This window comes from Mauremys reevesii, linkage group 1, assembly GCF_016161935.1.
Source record: "Mauremys reevesii isolate NIE-2019 linkage group 1, ASM1616193v1, whole genome shotgun sequence".
NCBI lineage: Eukaryota > Metazoa > Chordata > Testudines > Geoemydidae > Mauremys > Mauremys reevesii.
In genome coordinates, this window is record NC_052623.1 from 311,876,304 (window position 1) to 311,898,786 (window position 22,483).

Consider the following 22,483-nt stretch of genomic DNA (forward strand, 5'->3'; position numbering starts at 1 on the left):
AGAGGTGGGCAGTGTAGATGAACCCTTAGTGCACGCCAGTAGGATTCACAACACACTACTGCACACTAGAATTTACCCTCCTGTAGTGAAGACTAAAGCACCATGTAAACAAGCCCTAAGAGAAAGTGAAGCATATCTTTTACCCCAGAGACTACAGTCCTTCATCACCTGCTTTCTGCTACTGGTGCTTTTATTGTTGTTAATAACATCAGTGGGGAAAAATAAAAGTCCTGGTTGGTGTTGTGCCCTGTTCTGGAGTGGGGTGTGTTTTAGAGAGCTGTGATGTGTTGATCACAAGATCAACCTGAATTTGGAGTAAGATAATACTCCCTTTTAGCCACTATTTAAGTTCTAACACACACATATACACATCCATGCTGCTCTTGCTCTTCCTCCCTCTCTTTCTCTCTCTGTTTTAAGGAACTTTCTAAAAATTCTGCTAAAATTCAACATAAACACAATATAAAAAGGATTCTGCTCTAAAAATACATCACATCACTATGTGACAGAGCATTTTGCATTTTAGAGGCTCCGTTCGTATTCTTTTATTAATCGGGACAGACATATATACTGGATAAAGCTTTATAGATATAAAGTGACAGACATATTAAATAACACTCATTAATCAACCAGTATGGTCTCCTAACTAAAGCAGCTCATTAAACTCAAAGGGCCAGATCCTGACCCCGTTCCATGAAACTAAGAGGTGTGTAAGCCACTTGCTCCTGTGATTGTTGACTGGCTTCATGGAGGCATAGCAGAGGATGCCAAGCAGCTCCTTAGCCACACAATATAGTAGAGCCTCAGAAGAGGATTACCCTGAGAGTGGAGCCGTACTTGTCCCTTAGCTGAGAAGTTCTCAGTCCCCCATGGCCATATATAGCAGTGAGGGGCAGAGTATCTTATCCTGATCTTCCTCTGCATTAGGGTACTTCTAGCAGTGCAAAGTTGATGTAGAACCAGTCACAAAAGGATCCCCCCAGGGGAGAGGGAATCTTCAGGTGATACAGAGCCACCATAGTTGCTTCTTGTGGCAGGTGCTCCCCAGTAGTCCCTGGGAGCCATAATGACCTCCTGCAGCCACTGACAGTTGGCACAAATTGGAGCAGCCCTCAGACTGCTCTAAGTGATTTGAGGGAACCAAATAACCCAGAATGACTTCAGAAAGCACACATACACCATGTGCTTCTTGGTTACAGCTGAGAATTATGGCCTCTGGTTTCATCTCTGTAGCACAGGCCTGGATAGCCAGCCACTGAAGTAAACTCATGGCCACTGAAAGATGGGGGCCCCTCAGGAATTTTGTAGTGTTCTGTGAGTACTGGCTGGGCCACAGAGTTATTGCTGGGTTCCCTACCTATAAAACATTAAGGTCAGGATGTTAACTGAGAGGATCTGTACAGTAATTCCACTAGCTGGAAACTGATAAAAGTGTTCAGGTGCATTAGTGTCTCTCTTAATTTCTGCTCTTTTAATCTATATATATAATCTTGTCTGAACCATTAAATGGTCATGTAATTAGATAAGGGTGTTCAGAAGTCTTGCAAATGACTATTTTCTTGGTACCAATATGCTCCTCCTATCACCCCTCTCTCACACTGCTGCAACACAACACATACCACCAATTCACACATAACCTTGTTCATCAGTTGATTCCATGTCCCTCTTCACTCAGCCCATTCCATCCCCCTCTCAGCTCAGAACTTTTCCAATCCCCACAACTGTCTCCAACCCAACCGACTCAGAACCAACCCCATTCAGCAGACACGCACATACTCACTTGTGTCTTAGGCTGAAAATCCCCCTCTTTCGATATAAACATCTCCTTTGCTCTGAACTAACTGCCTCCCCCGCGCAATACTCCAAAGCACAGAACACCATCCTGATTCCCCTCCCTCCCTATTGCCACCTTTCACTTCCCCTACCCCAATACTCCAGGCTCAGCAAGCCATTGTTAACCTTAGAACCCACCGTCCCAACATACACCACAACCAGATTCAGAACCCTGCTGCCCATCCACCCATGCAGAAGCTCCTCACTTGTTTCTGGGTTTGGAAAAGCAAGGGCAGAGGCAGGAGGGCACATCTGTAGACACTCCTAGCTCTACCTCTAGTGATGAACAAAAAGAGCCCCCCAGAAGCCTGCCATCTCTGCTCTGTCCCTCCTTTCTCTGCTGCCTGTGGTCTGTATGCTGCACAGACAGAAGGCCAACAGTGGCAACCAGCAATACATCAGCCACATAGCACATGTTTGTGACCTTACTGGTGGTTTTAAGCCTCACTGTCATCTAATAACCATTTGCCCAGACACAAACCTTCCTTGAGTCTCTTCAGAATTTTAGTTGAAAGTTACATGTAGACAGGAGGAAATGCTGAAATACAAAAACTGTATAGCTCAGACAGCAGCCATGCGATATTCCCTGATTTGTACCCTTGATATAGTAAAGAAAGACTTTCTTTTAAATTAAATGTGATTTAGTCTCTATGTTAGATTAGTTCTGGGCTTCTCATAGTGACAGGCCTGCAAGCTGTATAGAACCATGCCATCCGTTTTGCTTAGTATGCAGAAGTGGCTATTACTGGCTAACTAGATTCATACTGTGAGAACTACTGAACAGGTTAAATGTGATTTTTTAAAAAAATGCTTAAGCCAATAAACCATTTCTTCTTGAAAATAACTAAAAACACAAAGATGAATATTTTCCCAATGTTATAAGAGTAGCATTTTCAGACTACAAAGAAAGGTAAGAGGATTTTAAAAAGGTATATCAAATGTTAAATAAAAAAAGATAAAATGAGTAGCTTTGTTGTTTTAAGCACATAAGTAAAAGTTCAGGCACCTGTGTTCACAGATCAATCTAGAGCTATGTTTTGCAATCATAAGATATGATATGCTGACTAAACATCGTAAATATAGAATACAGAAATCCCATTTCAAATCTGAGAAATGCTAACAGTATTCCACTTGTATTTGGATTAAACTATGCCCACTCTAACATTCAAATATTTACTCTAAATTTCAACTCAGAATATTTGTACATGTTAAAATGGCAAAGTTTGAGATTCCTAACCTACTGGACACAGGGATGAATGGAACACAGCTATTGGGAGCTAGCTTACAGCAGTGTATATTTACTATATGAAGGGACAGAAAAAAATTAGATATAATTTAGATGATCTTCAGCTATTTGTTTAAATTACATTATAACACAGAACAGATTAGAAGGATGCTGATTTTTTTCTTTTGAATGCATATTCATAAAAAAATTATCATTCCGGTGTAGCTCAAATACATACATATTTATTTGGCTCATCTGTAGTTCGCGTGTACCTATACTCTCCCATGGGCTTTCCCTAGTTTTGCCTGGCTATTGCTCAAAGACTGATCTAGATGAAGTCTCCTGATGTTCTTCCACCCTTAATCCTGGGCCCACCATTTACCCTTCCCTTCCTTTCTCACTGTGACAGGACAGATGAATCAAGACCAAGCGAAGAACACAAAGCAAAGTTTTGAGTTCAAATAAATGAAGGAAGCAACATGTGACCACTAAATTAAATACATATGGCTTCCCAGACCAAAGTGTCCCTATTGTTCTAGCATGGACCTGTTGCTAGTTCAATCCAACAAATAGCAAGAGATTCCTCCAGGTCTCATGCCTCTTGCACTCCCTCAAGATTCAGGGATCGCCTTACCGGAGCTAGCCACATTTCCTTTCATGACTGGATTCCCTGGCTGTCCTTCCAGTAAGGACTGTGTTACTACAAGTTCCCCTGGCAACTGTTCGAAGCCTCTAGGCACCTACTAACATCACCCAGTTCAGGACTGCAGTCAACAGTAGTCCATATATTCAACCACTAGTAGATACATCAGCAGTAGGTCATCAACACCATTCCATACCCACAGAATAGATCACCTCCATGATGCTCCAAAGGTTCACCCTCCTGGAGAACAGGAAAGTCAAGGTCACTCTTGTAGCAAGGTCTCCTAACATTCTGTTACTAGTAAGTGAGCTTTTAAAAAATTGTTTCAGTGCTTAACTAATGATTGAAACAAGTGATTAACCTGACCATTATTTAGCTTCAGCCACATTTTGCTCTGAAGCCTTTTGCAGCCTCCACAATGGCTCAGGTCTTCAGCTATGCAGAGCTGAGGGGAGAGGAACCTATGTGTCTCAAAGCCACTTTTGCCCTTTCTCAATCTCTGAGGTCCCTGTAACATTATACAGCCTCAGGGCTATTCCACAGTACACTTGGTTGCAATGACTCCCCACAGGCTTTTCTGCAGCTAGAAATTACTGGATTGCTGCATGCTCTGGCCACTCCCTTTCCTCCCTTGACATGCTCCTGGCATGCCTGTACACTGGACAAGAGTGTCTTTGAAGCAGTGAATCTCCCAGCCCACCCCCTATGGAGGCAAGGATCATGTCCCATGTTTTCCTTCTAGGTTTATTTTATTGTGCTCTAATGAGACCTAGTTAGCTTATAAAAAAAGGCCACTAAACCCAATTCTGAACACGCCACACACAATCAAATCATTCACTCTTTTTTATTTATTTAATGCTTTGAAGATACGAATGCCTTTCTTAAACAACACTGGTGAAAAACATCATTCAAAAGGTCTATCTGGAATAATTTTGAATTCAATTAAATTTTTCAGTCATGTTACACAGTCTTCATTTACAAAAAATATATAAATATTGTTTGAAGACAACCCATCTATAAATGTTTGTGCACGTGAATGATAACAGTCTCATAGCTGTATTCTTCAGCTCGGTAGTATGAAAGCCACTAATACATTCTGCTGAAGTATTACGTACACAAAGTTACATAATGTTATGGGAGTCTGAGCTTGACATTTTCAGATATGAATATTATTATTGCACTAACTTAAAACAATGAAATAAAAAACCGAAAGAACTATTCAATCTACCAACAGATTTCATCTCCCAAAATGTGTTGGTTAATTACAGTAGTAGATCACCAGTTGCAAGATCAATATTAAAGTCATATTACTTAGTCATAATGCCATTCCCCTGTTATCTACTGTATAAAACCTTAGAAAAACTCAGAAAAAAACATGAAGCTTTACTGCAAGAGAAATTAATGCAAGAAACGGTGTTTGTAAGTACTGGAGAGATATGAAGCATTGCAACCTCACAGCCTGCTAAGGAGCAACATCTGCACTTAATTTTAACTTGACGTGCTTCAGATCTCATATTCATATAGGTATTTAATGATCCAGACATAATGGTCCTATATAGAATAATTATATGAAGGAGCAAACTTCAGCTGTATTCCTTTTAGACAGATGCTTCAAGAGAAAACTTGTTCTGGTTCTAACAATGCATATTTCCTTTTAACAATTAAAATGTTTTAGGGTGGGGGGAAGTAATCAACCTCAAACCTTAAGTACAGTATGTAGACAATGAAACTTAATGTTACTCCTTTTTGACAGACTCCTTGTGTCTTCCTCCCTCCCAATATAGCCAATACAAGGAAAAGAGATAGAGTGCAACGCAAACCATTAAATCATAGTGGTAGATTGTTACAACAAATACAACAAACAAGAGGAAATAAAAGATTCTGTAACTGATATGCTTTAAAACTAGAGACTCGCTAGGTAAACTATGTGCTTCGCTTTTCTGGTCAGAAATATCTGAAGAATCAGAAATGTGCTGGTTTTCGTGCTCTGAGTCATCAGGCCAGTTTAATATTTTTCCTTCAGTTATTAAACCTTCAGATTCAGATCTTGTCTCTTCTATTTCTTCAGTAGGCTCACTAATTAAAATTATTGGCCCTAATGACTCCTCTTGTCTGAACTCTGTTTGATGGAAACACTGGCCTATATTCCTTTCTCTTTCATCACTTGAAGTCAACATGTTTTTATTAATACATGTCATTTCGCTTGGTAGGTTGAAATAATATCCTGACTCAGCAGAAATATTGGCAATGGAGTTGAATGCAGGGGCTGTATATGGATACTCTGTATTTTCTACCTCAGCAGTAACCACCTCAATAGACTTTTCAGAAGTTGTCGCTGGAGAGCTTTCATAATGACAACTGGGCACAATATTTGTATCAGAGGGTGGTGGTTTTGTTTCACCTTTGGCACCTGAATGGGAAAGTGTTCCAAAAATGGTTTTTTCCTTATGTTCTTCAGCTTCGTCACTGTAGAGACACTGCTCGGGATTTGGGGGAGCTTTCAGTGATTCTTCTGAATATAAATCCTGCTCCAAACCTGCTTTTCCTTCTATAGCAGAAGCCCGTAATGTTTCCTCTACAGGTGGATTATTTCCAATGTCATGTTCTGCTTTGGAAACTTTTTCCTTGGTATTGCATACAGACATCATTTCGCCTTGCAGTGTTTCACGTACATGTGCATTATAAATATCTAAAACTGATTCCTTTTCAAATTCGGTGTCATATAATACACCCACTGTATTGCGTTGACAAAGAGTATAATGTGAACCATCATTTCTCCCTTCATGTGTATCAAACGCTGTTTCCTTTTCCTCTGTGGGCATGTCACTTACTGCAGTCTCTTGAGGTAGCTTAGCAATTACTGCTTTTTCACTAGCAGACATTTTTTCTGAAGCACGTTCTGATGTTGTTTTAATTATATAAGCTGTACCTGCTTCTGCTTCCTCTGTATTACCATGTTCAGCTACAGAAGACTTTTCACACCTCACTGTCTCTTGGCAGGTAAACAATTCTTCTGTGGGAGTAACATTTAAATACCTTGTCTTATCCCTCATTCCAAACATGATTTCACCATCTGTTTGCTCTTTAATCTGTTCTGTTCTATTTATCTCACTCTCTCTTTCTACTGGTTGACTTACTGAAACACTCCACCTTTGATTTTCACACACTACCCTACTCTGATCATCTGTAACCATGCTGGCTGATTTCTCAATTTGAAGTTGACAAGCATCTGTCTCCAAAATATTTTTATTTGTTGGGAAATTATCTTGGCTGTACATTCGTTCCTCAAAAAGCTTGTGATCATTCTCCTTAGTATCAGGCATATCCTCTGGGTTCAGTGACATAATACTTGTAGCTCTTGCTTTGTCAGTTGCCACTGCAAAGACTGGGTAACCAGTGGGGAAAGTAGTCATTTTACTCTGAGTGGCATCAGTGTATCTACTGTCTGTTTTCCTCAAGTTGTCACTTAACTCACTATATTCCTCTTTCTCTTGTTTGCCTTCAACAGAGCTTGTGATTTCTTTTCCTGGACTTCTATTGTCGGAGCTTCCCCTATCTTTTAGCCAAGTAAACTCTTTGAATTCATGAGTGTCTTCAGCTCTTCTTTCATCAGCTACATGGGAAATCATCCGGTCTTCTGCTTGTGAAGGCTTGGCTTCATGTTTATTATCTGACGCTGATGGCAATGTTGTGGTTTTTGTTTCAGTAATATATTTTCCCTGAACACTGAAAAGTTTCGGAGCTACGGTATCAACACTCTCCTGCTCTTTAGTTAGTCCAAACTCATTTAACTTGATTTCTTCCTCCTCTTTTCCTATATCAGTGTTATAGTCTTTCTTTGATACTTTCACCACAACTTCTTTTTCTGTATACGGGCTTTTTGAGCAATCTATTGAGATATCAGAATGTGCAAAAGCCTCAGCATATATATCTCCTCTTAAATGTACCTGATCTTTGCTTAAAATCATCCCCCCCTTTTCTTCATGTTTGTCGCTGTCTGACAATACTGATGCTAGCATTAGGTGAGATGTTTGCAGAATGTGTCGCTCTGGAGCTGGATTAGCATTGTCATCCAGTGCTTCGGTTACGCATGTATTTAATTGCATTGATTCATCATACTCTGAAGAAATTGTTTCTGGTCTCATTTCACAGGCCTCTTTGTAGATATCAGCATCATCGTCACTGATGAATAACCGCTCCATCATTTCGCTTCCTGAGGCACTATCTGTTTCACCTTTTGAAATATCTACATGGCTCGTTCCTTGTCTGCTTAAGACAGTATCTTTAATATGGATAGTCACATTTTGTATTGTTCCAGGCAAATATTCCTGTGATAAAAGCATTTCACTGGTATCAATGCATTCCAAAGGCTGCTCACTATTGTTTACAGTGCCTGCAGTAAGTTCCTCTGCTAATGGCTGACTATAATCATATTGTATGGAATACTTTTTGTTATCATGTAATTCTTCTCCTAGCTCTTGTAAAGTATTTTCTGAAGGGGAACTGATAGGCACAGGCTGCCTGAGCAAGTCAGTGCCTGTTTCCATAAGTGTTAGCTTATTCTCCAGTCCTTGGGCTTCATTTGGAAAATTAACTGGCTCTGTTGTGTATAAATTCCTTTCATCTCTGGAAGTACTTCTAGTTCTTGTGAACTGCTGACTTAGCTGAAACAACAGAATAGAAAAGAATGATCAGAATGAGCTCTATAAAAATATTCAAAATGAATGAGGCAGGCTTTCATTATGGAAAATTTTGTTTTCAGTTTCAAAGCTTTTATGGAAACATGTTCTGAACAATTTGCAAAATTTGCATTGTATGTAGTTTTTAACATATGTAATGAGCTTTATAGTGAGTCTGAAAGGAGCAGGACATCAATAGTATTCAGAATGCTGTTTCTTTATTCATGAATTCAGTAAGCTGCAAGTGTATTTTATACAAATGAAACCTAAAAAGAATATTCTCTAAATGGGAGGCTAATCAATTCTTTGCACATTCAGTTCTAAGGTTGTGGGGTTTTGTTTGTTTGTTTGCTTGTTTGGGTTGTTTTGTTTTGTTTTGTTTTGTTTGTAGCAAGAGCATTGATACAGCACATCAAAGCCTGGTTACATTCAGTATTGTCCAGTAAAACAAAGACATGTTGCACACTGACAAATACAGTTAGAATTATCTTTGCTTCATTTCTCTTAGGAACCATTTTGCAGGATTCAAACCAGAATGTTTTTAGACAATTTGGTAAGGCTGACGTTGGAAATGAGATTAGTGAAGTAAAAGGCCAGAAACTAATCATTCTCCTTCCCCCACCTCCCAAATATCATATTGTATTATTCAACTGTGCCTGCTTGTCATTGCATTCTCTCCTCACTTTCGGATACTCACACTGATAGCTCCATGCTGATCAATTAGAGGATAGCTTCTTGGGTACCCCTTGTTACATTTACACTTGCTGTAGATATCCCCATTACAATTTCTCTTATTAATATGTTTTCTGCAAAGCCACTGCAAACTATTAATAGTAAAACGTCACTCAAAGAAAAGTGAGGGAGCTAATGTCTCTGCAAATTCTGTTTTAATGACCCTCTGCCAACTGGTGCTCAAATGTATTTGAGCTCTTCGGTGATGCCAACTGTCAGGATTTAACAGTGAGATGCCTGTGGTTTTTTTTTGCTTCTCATAACTGACATTTGCATGATCTCAATAATTATATGCAAATCTTACGATTTCCCCTTCTTCTCACATAAGGCTCATGTTACTTGTCAACTGCACAGCTGTCTTGTGAGCCAATGCCTGTGGGTTTCAAAGATTTGGTTGTATTTCCATCTATTATAGATATTCATTGTTTATTTCATTAATGAGTGCATAGTACAAATTAACATATAAATTACAGCTTCCCTCTTCATTTATTGTATGAACAATCTCTGTAATTTATAAACAAACTGTTATATTTGAACCTGCTCATTGTAATAGGATAAATTGAGAAAAAGTATGTGATTTTTAGGCCTTTTAAAAAAATTATTTTTTTAAAAAATAAATAAATAAGGAGATGTTGATTTTTCAGGCAGTAAGAGCTCCCACAATAGGTGACAACTTTGAACTTTCTTAAAGTTAGAGCTAAGAAAATTTCATACTTAAGTGTGAGGAAATAATTCTCCTCCCTATCAAAAAGACTGAGTGGCACTCCTCTTCCTCTCTGGTCTGATTCAGCATTCTCATTTTCACAGGCAATAGCCATTTTAAATTATGATTATGAATCTATGTCCCAAAAAACATAAGCTCAGAACAGACACTGAAAATAATAGATGGCTATATATGTCTCATTTACTGCCATTTCTTCCTTCATGGTGCAAAATGCAAGCCAAACCATAAAAATCCCCAAACAGATTGAATATTCACTGAATGTGAAATTTATGATAACAAATTTAATACTAAATACAAGTCTAAAAGAGTCTACTGTAGTAGTTACATAATTTTTCCTTTTAAAATTATAGAAATTGGAATTTTGTTCATGTAGTGTATTATATAGTTAATCTCTGAAACATCTGTAAGGCTCACAGTACCATAAATACAGGAATTTTACCAAACGTTAAGTGTTTATGTTAAGTGTATACTCATCACAGAGACTAGGAAGTGAGATCTTTGAAAAGTCACTGTTCTAATTCTTTGAAACTGTCACTTAGATCCTCTGGTAAGGAAGTAAGAGAGAGAAGTCATTAATTTAAGACCACAAGAACTTAATGAAATTTACTGAAATCACCTTCTATTGTTGATTCAGAGGGAGATACCATGAAAATACAGACCATGGTTTTACATTTGTAAATTAGTACATCAGTCAGTTCTTTTAAAAGGGGCTTTTTCACCACCTTTGATGTGTAAATGGATTCATCTCATCTAACACTGTGGATATAATTGTATAACACTTACCAGCAACTCTAATTCTTTTTCATTATCTTCCTTATTATCTTCATTGCATTCAACATTTATATCTTTTTCATTTTCACGACGCGGTTCAATGTCTTTGTCCTTCTCATGTGAATAAACAATTTGGGGGATGTTTGCCTCTGAAGAGTTAACAAAAATATACTTTAACAGCCATTGGACTGTTTGTTACATTATCTATTTTAATTAACATGTGCAATAAGGAAGAACTAATTAAAGTAGCTGTTGTACCTGAAGTCCTTGAATTATTCCATATGTCTTCATCAGATAGTGCCAATATTTCTTCTTTGCTGTTAAATGCAAAAGAAACTTAATGTGTTATTCTGCAACAATTATTGTTCCAAATCCTTTTAGACCTAAACCTAAAGACAGCTAGTTAATGATGCAAAATCTTTTATGTGATTTGAAATTCAGCAGAAATATAACCTTGCTGGTCACAATTTTATAAAAGAATTTTTTTTGTGATGATGTGACATTAACCCTTGATGAGAGAAGGAATTGATTGAGACATGCTAGTGAATGAAATTTACTGAAATCACTTCTATTGTTGATTCAGAGAGAGATACAATGAAAGCACATAAAGATAAATGCCAAGTGCCCACTTCAATGGGTGTTGATGGCACTTAGGATCAGGCCCTTGTAGGGATGTAATCTCACTAAAAAAACCAGACAGGACTAATGTAAATTATTATAGCAGTTGTGGATTCCATTTCCATGAGACAGAATATTTTTATGTTGGTCTCAGTGATTAAGTTTTGTGAATTGAAAGACCAGTTGTGGGTACTGGAAATGGCTTTCTAATATTTTTCAATTAACTTTTTTTCTGTTCCATTTTATTCAAACTTCATTCAGTTGAACTGATATAACATTACTTTTGTCACCAAAAATTCCTTATTTCAGAAGGAGGATGATACATTTATACTATGTTAAAAGAATTTAGACATCTACTGTCATCACCTTTTCACAAAATCCTGCCTTTACTCCTCTAGGAACATAGGAATTAACATAATAGAAATGTAGGATTGGAAGAGGCCTTGATAGGTGATCTAGTCTAGTCCCCTGCACTGAGGGAGGACTAAGTAGCATCTAGACAATCCATGAGAGGAGTTTGTCTAATATGTGCTTAAAAATCTCCAATGATGGACATTCCACAATCTCCCTAGCTAATTTGTTTCAGTGCTTAACTTCCTTTACTGTTAGAAAGTTTTTCCTAATGTCTAACCTGAATCTTCCTTTCTGCAATTTAAATCCATTACTTCTTGTCAGTGGTTAAGCCCATTACTTCCTGTCCTCAGTGGTTAAGAACAATTAATTTATCACCCTCTTCTTTATAACAACCTTTTATGTACTTGAAGACTATCATCATGTCTCCCCTCATTCTTCTTTTCTCCAAACTAAACAAACCTGTTTTTTTCTATCTTTCCTCAGAGATCATGTTTTCTAGATCTTTAATCATTTTTATTGCTCTTCTCTGGACTTTCTCCAATTTGTCCAAGTCTTTCCCGAAGTGTGGCACCAAGAACTGGACACAATACTCTAGCTGAGGCCTAATCAGTGCTGAGTAGAATGGAAGAATTGCTTCTCATGTCTTTTCTTACAACACTCCTGCTAATACAACCTGGAATGATGTTCCCTTGTTTTGCAACAGCATTACTTTCTTGACTCATATTTAGTCTGTGATCCACTATAATCCCAGATCCTTTTCTGCAGTACTTCTTCCTAGGCAGTCTTTTCCCATTTTGTATATGTGCAACTGATTAGTCCCTCCTAAGTGTATGACTTTGCATTTGTCCTAATTGAATTTCATGCTATTTACTTCAAACCATTTCTTCAGCTTGTCCAGATCATTTTTAATTTTTTAATCCTATCCTCCAAAGCACTTACAACTCCTCCAAGCTTGGTATCATCTGCAACCTTTATAAGTATACTCTCTCTGCCATTATCTAAATCATTGATCAAGATATTAAACTGAACCAGACCCAGGACCGATTCCTGCAGGATCTCACTCGATATGCCCTTCCAGCTTGACTGTGAACCACTGATAGCTACAATCTGAGTATTGTTTTCCAACCAGTTGTTCACCCACCTTATAGTAGGTTCATCTAGGCTATATTTCCCTATTTGATTTATAGGGTCATGTGAGGCAAGTTGAGGTATATCACATCTACTACTTCCTCCCTTTCACAAGGCTTGTTACACTGTCAAAGAAGGATATTAGGTTGGTTTGACATGATTTCTTTTTGATAAATCTATGTTGACTGTTATTTATCACCTTTTTTTCTTCAAGGTGCTTACAAATTGATTGTTTGATTATTTGTTCCATTGTCTTTCCGGTTACTGAAGTTAAGATGACTGGTCTATAATTCCTTGGGTTGCCTTGAGTCCCCATTTTATAGATAAGTACTATATTTGCCCTTTTCCAGTTCTCCACAAGTTCTCAAAGATAATTGCTAGCAGTTTAGTGGTGTTTTCAGTCAGTTCCTTAAGTATTATAGGATGTATTTCATCAGGTGTTGCCAACCTAAAGACATCTAATTTGTCTAAATAATTCTTAATTTGTTCTTTCTCTACTTTAGCCTCAGAACCTACCCCAGTTACACTGATGTTCATGTGCCATTTTGGATTGTATGAAGGATCAGAGCATTTAACATATTAATAATCTGGAGACAACCCTGTTAAATAAGAAACTGAATCACAGAGAGTTTAATGGCCATGTTTTCAGCCATCCCTCTACTGAGCCTCCACTTATGTACAATCCACAAGTACACACACACAGACAGACTGCCGCACTTTGCAGGATGAAACACCTCAAAACACATTCAAACATTTCTAATACTGTGCCTGCAAATGTTAAGGTGCACAACCACAAACTACATAAATAGTGTTTGTGGAGGGCAAATTCTAATACCTGCATGTATTCACAGAACCCAAAATAATAAAAAAAAAAAACTTTCAAGAAATAGAAATGTTTCATTTTGAAATGGTGGAAACAAAACATTTCAACTTTTTCAAACCATATTTCCTCCTTGGGGTGGGGGGCACAAAACTATATGCTGAATTCGACCCTAATTTGCAAATAGTTTTGGTGCTGCAAAAAAAATAATTTTTCAGCAAATGTACTGATATCTGTGACAAACCTGAGGAAAGAACCAAGATATTCTGTCTTTTTCTCCTATGCCTTATCCACAAGAACCTATCATACAAATGATATGTTTTTAAAATGTCAATTTTCCAAAGTCAGACGGCTGGGACAACCTGAAAATCTGGCATTTCCTAACTTTTGAGTGCTTGACTTTCAACCTTAATGTTGAAGCAATGTTTTGAAGTAGTTTTGTATGTAATTTTCTAGGTTTAAAAGCAATCTGAAAAAAACAAAAATTCCATTGTGTGAAGTATTATGATATGGGTCATCAAATGGGTTTGAAACCAAGCTCTTTAGATTCACAACACAGACCTCCCCACTTGAATTAAAAGAACAACCCATAGCAGTAACAGGCTGTTATACTCTTTGTGGCTATAAGGGATCAGAGGAAACATAACACACACTTTGTTTACATGTTTAACAGGAGAAAACTACCTATTCTTCCTAACTTTCTTCTGAGAAATGGATGGATTGCTTTTGCTGAAATTTATTTTAAAAATTCAACCTAAGGCAGAGAGCAAACATGGAAATCTTCAGACAAAATGGTTAAAGATTGGCAAAGTTATAAGCAGCTGAAAACAGGAGCTTATAATGGAAAGTGTTAGGCAACATTACTCTAGGATCGCTACAAACTTCACATATAGTATATATTTAAAAAAACTTTAAATTCCCCAGTTATTCACTGAATATATACAAACTTAAATGATAAATAAGTACATTGGAAAACTAAACTACTTAAAATCCAAACCCTAGTCTTCCTTCCTTTACATGTGACAACTTAATTCGGGGTTCTATGTTTCTTCTGCGATACATATAAGGACTTCAGTTAATACCTAAAGCATATAAATCATTACTTAGGTAACATCTACACTACAGCCCCGTCGATTTAGTGGGTCTAGTGAAGACCTGCCAAATTGACAGCAGATCGCTCTCCAGTCGACCCCTGCACTCTACCCTCAATGAGAAGAGTAAGGTAAGTCAATGGGAGAGTTTCTCCCTCGATCCCCACGGTGTAGACCTTGCGGTAAGTCGACCTAAGGTACGTTGACTCCAGCTACATTATTCACGTAGCTGGAGTTGCATAGCATGGGTCGACTTACCGCGGTATTGTAGACATAGCCTGAGTCTTCCATGCCTCCAGCCTTCTTTCAAGTTCATCCTTAAACTATACTTCTTCTAAAAAGCCTACAAATATTAGTCATCTCCAGGGGGAAATGGTAATTAGATGGGAGAAAATGTCTATTACCAAGAAGAGATATTAAACATCGCCATTTGGTCTCACTGCTTTTCATTGCATCCATTTCCCATTCCACTGTTTGTACATTATTTATCTAGACTGTAAGCCCATCAGGCTATCAACCAATACTTCATACTCACCTGGAAAGTGCCTAGCTCTCTTTGGGGTTATATAAACAATATAAAATATAAATAAAATAAATAAAAAATGCAGCTCCTGTTTTATGTATTAATGATCTCATTGGTATTGCAGGAGACTCACAGGACTCTACATGCATCTCCCCTGTCTTGGCAGCCACAAAGCCTCTGTTTACTTTCAAAATAGACTCATAGACTCTAAGGCCAGAAGGGACCATCATGATTATCTAGTCGGACTCCTGCACATTTCAGGCCACAGACCCTCACCCACCCACTCCTGTAATAGACCCACAACCTCTGGCTGAGTTCCTGAAGTCCTCAAATCACAATGTAAAGACTTCAAGTTACAGAACACTCACCATTTACACTACTTTAAACCTGCAAATGAACCATGTCCCATGCTGCAGAGGAAGGTGGGAAAAAACCTCTACCAATCTGACTCGGGGAAAAATTCCATCCTGATCCCAAATATGATGGTAAATTGAACCCTGAGCATTCCAGCAAGACCCAACAGCCAGACACCTGGGGAAGAATTCTCTGTAGTAACTCAGAGCCTCCCACTTGTTCTCTCCTTGTTTTCTTCTTATTTATAAGGTTATAGAACCTTTTATTGTTGTTTTTAATTTCCTTTTCAAGGTCCAACTCTGCATGGCTTTTGGCAGTTCTCAATTTTCCCCTACAGTCTCTGATTTCCAAGAGGTAACTTTCCTTTCTGATCCATGTGATCTCCCATTCCTTGTAGGCTTTCTGCTTTCTCTTAACAACCTGTTTGAGGTGCTTGCTCATCCAGCTTGGCCTGCAACCCTGCCCTACGATTTCCCCCCCTTGCTTGAGACGCAGGCTTCAGATAGTTTCTGCAACTTTGACTTAAATAATTCCAAGCCTGCTCCACATTCAGATCCGTGAGTTCTTTGGTCCAGTCCACTTTACTAACTAATTCCCTTAATTTTTAAAAAATTGCCCTCTTGAAATCAAGGACACTAGTTGCAGATCTATTTTTGTTTATCCTTCTATTTAGTTTAAACTGAATTATCTCATGATCACTTGAACCAAGGTTGTCCCCACAACCAGTTCTTCTATGAGGTCCTTATCACTCACCAATCCCAAATCTAAAATGGCATAATTTCTTGTAGGTTCAGTGACTATTTGGTATTCCTTTTAATCAACACATGTTTAGATAATGATATGGAGCCAGAAAAGGCCAGGAGAATACCCACGTGGAGTTGCCACTCAGATGGGAAGTCTTTGGGGCAGCATGGAAGGGTAGGTGTCTTGGAGTATGTCTACACTGAATTTTAGAACATGCAGCAGCGTGTCTCAGAGCCCCATGGGCTTGCACTATGGTGCTAAAAGCAGCTGAGTAGGCTGTTCAGGCTTGGGCTCTGAAACCTACCCTCCTCCCCAGGGTTCAGAGCCTGGCCTCCAGCCTGAACATCTATACAGCTGTTTTTAGAGCCATAACCTGAGCCCCACAAGCCCAAGTCAGTAGCCCTGGGCAATAAGACTCACTGTCACAGGTTTTAAAAAGCAGTGTAAATGTACTCCACAGATCTTGGGTATCTACGTGGGTAGGTTGTCTCAGTCAGGTGAATGCAGATGCATTCTGTGTTGGGGAGTGTATCCTACACAAGCTCCAAAAGGGTGATGTGGGCCTGAGACAGCAATTAACATACCAGGCTTCACCTGGACCAAGAGCCAGGCTTAACTGAGGATGAAGCCCAGCTGGGGAGGGGCAGGGAGAGAACTACAAACAGAGGAAGTTGAGAGCAGAAGAGATCTGGAACTTCACAGGAGAGTGTCATTAGCCCAACCCTTTATAACAGCATCATAAACGACCTTCCAAAGATAATGAATACAGGCACAGACATCACATTATTTGCTGATGATTCTGCTATAGAGACCAAAAGCAGAAACCTTGAAATGTCACCAAAAGAATCAATAAGGCATTTCAGAGGAGGACAGAATGAGGAAACAAGTGGGGCTGCAAGTTCCCCATTGACAAAACTAAGGGAATGATCTTCACCACATGGAAGATTAAAAAAAAGTAAAATTATAAATACAGCAAAGTATAGTGAAAAAGAAACAAACTCGTAGGTGTGATATTTGATAACAAGCTCATCTGGAGGGACCATACTGAAAATATCACAGATAAGTGAAAAGGAAGAATCAGCTTACTTATAAGCAAATATGGAAGCTCCAGGGGAGCAGATAAGAAAATAGTGATAATACTATTTGGAGGGCTAATCAGATCTATTACTGAGTATAGCTGGCAGGTCTTTAGGTCAGCATAGAAAACAAATCTGAGAAAACTAGACTGTATCCAAGCACTGGCATTGCAGATAGCATGTGGTGCCTTCATTATTGTGACTCTGTGTGTGATGAAGTTAGTCACCAGAGAAATGCTTATCACTCTTAGAATGAAGTCCCTAGACTTAACCTTTTGGGCCAAACCACTAGGTAACAGTGAAGATGATAAAACTAAGCTAATATATGCTGATTGTTGCATATTAAGTGGAAACCAAGTAGGACAGAAACTCAAAATTCCTCATGTAAGTAAGGTAAAGAAGTGGATAAAGGATCTCAGTGAAAAGAAAGGCTTAAAAGAAGCCAAAATCTATAGTTATGGGAACATACTCTATCACTGGAAAACAATCCCCTCAAGACAGATATGAAATTATATAATAAACAAATGCAAAAGAATGATAAATCAATATACCTGTGAGAAGTGGGGATGCTATTGCCAAATGTATTCTGAGAGCTCCAAAGAGGAAGGAATGGGTAGAGTGGGAACAGCTTTCTGTGTGCCCACATTTAGGGTTAACAAAACCGTAAGACTAACTATCTTTATCTCTGTCTTTACAGCTGAGCTAACAGGGACATTGCTAGCACTAACTTGGTTTTTAGATGTGCAGCCAGCTGCCATGGCCATCCTGTCTGATTCCTTATCAATGTTGCAGGTACTATACAATGGCAAGTCTGACAGCAGAAATTATATACTTAATGAAATATTACTGCTAACAACCGAATTAGCACAACTGGATATGACCATAGCAATAGAATGAATCCCTGCACATGTAGGGATAGCCGGCAACAAATTGGCAGACAAAGAGGCTAAAAATGCTATTAAGCATGAACAAGTTGACCTAGAGATCCCCTTAAGCAAACTGGAATTTAAACACTTAATCAAAAATAAGCTAAGGAAGAAATGGCAAGAACTGTGGGCACATGAAACAAAGGGGAAAAAATTTCATGAAGTATGCCCAGTAGTTGAAATAGTTGATATAATCCAAGACCCTGAGAGAAAGAGTAAAATACCTCTATTTGGAATTGTAACAGGTCATTGTAGATTAAATAGTAATCTATTTCTAATAAACAAACAAGGATGGACTATACGAAACATGAAAGATCCAGGAATTGACAGATCATCTGTTATGGAATTGTAAAGATTGTACCAGTGAAAGGAGATACTTATGAGCAGGGGGTTGGACTAGATGACCTCTAAGGTCCCTTCCAACCCTGATATTCTGTGAACATGGCTATATGGAAAACTCAGAAACCTCAGAAACACAATTTTCTTTGCAACACCTTTCCAGTGTACCAGTGAAAGGAGATACTTATATGGAAAACTCAGAAGCCTCAGAAACACAATTTTCTTTGCAACACCTATCCAGAATATAAGAAAAATGGGGCACAATTAAAAAAGCAATTCTGCAATTCTGTGAATGGAGACAGGTTATGACTTAAAGTCTAACTACAAAGTCCAGTGAATGGCAGTCATAGACTCAGGAATTGAGTATGCTGTGCCACAAAACCCAGGAAAAAGAAGAAGGGGGATGCAGGGAGAATAGCTGCAGTCACTTTCTTGGATGACAGAGAGACACCGAGAGGGACTAGGAGGAAGCCCGGGGGCACACTAAACTCTGTGATCGTCTCCTGAGTATGGAAGCCTGGAAGGAGGCCAGAAGAGAGGTGAAGCAGCTACTGGGTGCAATGCAGGCTCCAGTGGTACACCCTGGAAAAAGGGCCTTGTCCAGACTTCCAGGGAGAGAGCTCTGGGGAATGTTCAGTGGAAGACCAGCAAGAGGAATTGAAGAAGCATGAAAGGCCAAGCCCAAGGAAAATGGCTTGAGTTTGTACATTTTGTTTTGTTAAGAGATTCAATGAGAGGGCCCTGAGAGTCCCAGCCCTGACAGAAGGGTGAGCCTAGAGAGGTTGTGGGGCAAAAAGTTCTGAGAAAGACTGAATAGGAAGACTCCTAGGGAGGCAGCAGTGAGGAGTTGGATGGAGCAGCCCATGGCTGCTAGTTGTATGGTCTCTGGACTGTAACCCAGTGTAGTGGAAGGGCCCATCCCCTTCCCCCATTTCATTTTAAGAGCTTGGCTACTTGAAGAGACACACTATCAATGGCTGACTAACTCCTTCCATGGTTACTACTCTAAATAGCATTAAATCCTATTTGATTATAGGATATAATGCAACAGAGAGCAGCTGCTCCCTCCTCCCCTTCTCCTGCCCCTTGCCTACCCGCAAATTCCATGGAGTTCTGGCAGATGAGCTCTCCTGGGGTCATAGAAAAGATGCCAATGATGGTGTAGAATTAGCACTCTCTCATAGAGTACATCTCGGTCCCCTCTGCTGGTATAAGGGGAAGGGACAATCTAGCTCTTAAACAGCAAAACACAACTTAGTTTCCAATGGAGATACACATTTGGAATGCAAATCTTGGATTTTCAAAGAGTTTCATCCTGACTATCCTTGGGTTTTGAATTTTCATTGAGAGTACTTAGCACTACCCCTATGGGAAACCCCCTGAATTTTTTAGCCACTATAACAAATAGCTAAACATCTCAAGGAGTATGGGTTACAGAAAATTCTGCCTTTGTGAGTTCAGCCTTTTTTCCTTCTTAAAATGAATGAAGTACCGGTACATCTCTAATGACGTATATCAGGATCTTAAGGCACACCACTGTATATACAAAAGATGCTTATGAGCATATGATTCATCCCTCAATTGGCTCTTCTAAAGTTGTGTTGAAAGGATTTTCAGGGGTACACACTCACTTAATTTACAATAAGATTAACAATAACAAAATATGACTATGCAAAATGTTAATGTCCCTGAACGGAGATGACACCTGACTATATCTGAAGATTTACATGTCGTGCAATACCTGCAGGGAGATTAGAGTGCAAAATTCTCTATTCTTTGGTTTTCATCTTGATTTCTGGATCACAGAATAATCCAGTACTTGATTTCTGATCTCTGCTGCCATTTCCCCATATAGTTATGTATATATCTGAATGGATAGCTATGCTTTCTGTGAGTTCTAATGTAACTCCTTTAATACAATCTATTAGCGTTACCTTCAAAGACCATCCAGAAGGTTCAGCTAGTGCAACATGTGGTTGCCTGCCTCTTAAATGGTGCAGGTCAATATGAACATATAATGCTTGTGATTTGTTTGTTGCACTGTCACATATCTGCTTCCAGGTACAATTCAATATTTAATATCTATAATATCCTGACTGTCTTAAGAACTAGATATTTCAGAGGCCCTCCCTTTACTAGCCTCTAATAGAAATTTTATTCTTCTAGGATGCTGTAGGGCACTCCTAAGGTCTAGGATTGGGAACAGCTGGCAGTGTGTTCTTTATAAATATGCTACTAGTAACTCCCAGGATAAATTTTCTCCAGTGCACAGTTCACCATGGCCCAACACCTGAAAACTTTAGAAAGCAGTGCCAGTTGCATTTGTTTGCTCTGATTTCTTAGGTTTGGGCCTACAGCCAGAGGCTGCTAATCTCTGCAATGGGTAGTATTGGTAGAGGTTGTAGTGGTTTTAATTTACACAAATAGTTGGCAGAAGTTTGTAGTGGTTTTAATGTATACAAATAGTTGGCAGAAGTTGTGTCTGTATGCTCGTATGCCATGCTCCCACCAATCACAATGAGAAGTGTGATAGTCATAAATGTTATATCTTATACCTTTCTAAATTTAGATTTGTTTTATGGAACTCAGAGGCCAGGCTCCAGCTTGAGCTCAGACATCTACAATGCAATTCGATAGCCCTGCAGCCTGAGCTGCACAAGCCCAAGTCATTGGCTATAGGCCAGCCACAGGTTTTTATTGCAGGGTAGACATATGCTTTGACACAAACATTAGGAGAGCCCATTGAAAGACTCTATAGAGTAGCTGTTAACTTGTTTTAGTAACGGTTTAATATTCCTAAAAAAACCCTCTAATTACTAGGTAAAGTAAAAGAAGTGAAGAAAATCTTTAGATTTGGCTGGTATACTACTTAAGAAAACAACCACAGTTTCAGATGGTATGTATACTCCTGAACAAAAATGGGAACCAGGAAGACAAGAAGTAAACCGGCATAGCTAAATGGCAAGAATCAAGAGGTTATTTGAGCCAAACAGAAATCCTTCAAAATTTGGAAACCCTACCTGAGTGCAACCAGCAAAAGCGGCATATATTACAGTAGGCAATATGTCGGAAGGAATTTGAGAGCTACAATGGAATTTGAAGCACAAATAGCTAAAGGTATTAAAACAAACAAGAAATTACTTAAGTATGTCAGAAGCAGGAAGCCTGCAAAAGAAATGGTGGGTGTTCCAGGGGCTGGAAGTTAAGGACATTGCTGAGAAACTAAATGATCTCATTGCATCAGTCTTTACCACAGAGGGCACTGGGGAGATGCTTACCCCGACGTGCTTTTCTCATTAACTAGTAGCGCTAGAACAAGGATTTTCTGAGGGGGACATATACCCCCTGCAGGGTTTCTTGCACCTTCCTCTGAAGCTTTCTATCCACACTGAGAGACTGAGTTCCCAGTGGGGGGGTCCTTTTGGGGGGTTTCAGGCTCCTGGGGGCTCTTGGTGGGGGGAACCCTTTGGGTAATGTAATGCCAATATTTAAAAAAGGCTCTCGAGGTGATCCCGGAAATTACAGACAGTAAGTCTAATGTCAGTACCAGGCAAATTAGTCAAAACAATAGTAAAGAATAAAATTGTCAGACACACAGAAAAACATAAATTGTTGGGCAAAAGTCAACATGGTTTCTGTAAAGTGAAATCATGTCTTACTAATCTTTTAGAGTTCTTTGAAGGGGTCAACAAATGTGGACAAGGGGGATCCAGTGGACATAGTGTACTTAGATTTCTGGAAAGCCTTTGACAAGGTCCCTCACCAAAGGCTCTTACAAAAATTAAGTTGACATGGGATAAGAGGGAAGATCCTTTAATGGATTAAGGACTGGTTAAAAGACAGGGAACAAAGAATAGGAATAAATGGTAAATTCTCAGAATGGAGAGGGGTAACTAGTGGTGT

At 38.9% G+C, this 22,483-nt stretch overlaps 1 protein-coding gene across 1 annotated transcript in view; it reads right to left on the reverse strand.

The window, feature by feature from the left end:
• Positions 1–4,580: 4,580 nt before the first annotated feature.
• Positions 4,581–22,483, reverse strand: part of PPP1R3A (protein phosphatase 1 regulatory subunit 3A) — a 38,578-nt gene continuing 20,675 nt past the window's right edge. The window contains exons 2-4 of the mRNA XM_039512658.1: positions 10,866–10,924; positions 10,620–10,756; positions 4,581–8,365 (exon numbers count right to left, since the gene is read on the reverse strand). Coding sequence (XP_039368592.1) covers positions 5,438–8,365; positions 10,620–10,756; positions 10,866–10,924 — 3,124 coding nt within the window. The 3' untranslated portion in view covers positions 4,581–5,437. The remainder of the gene's footprint in view (positions 8,366–10,619; positions 10,757–10,865; positions 10,925–22,483) is intronic.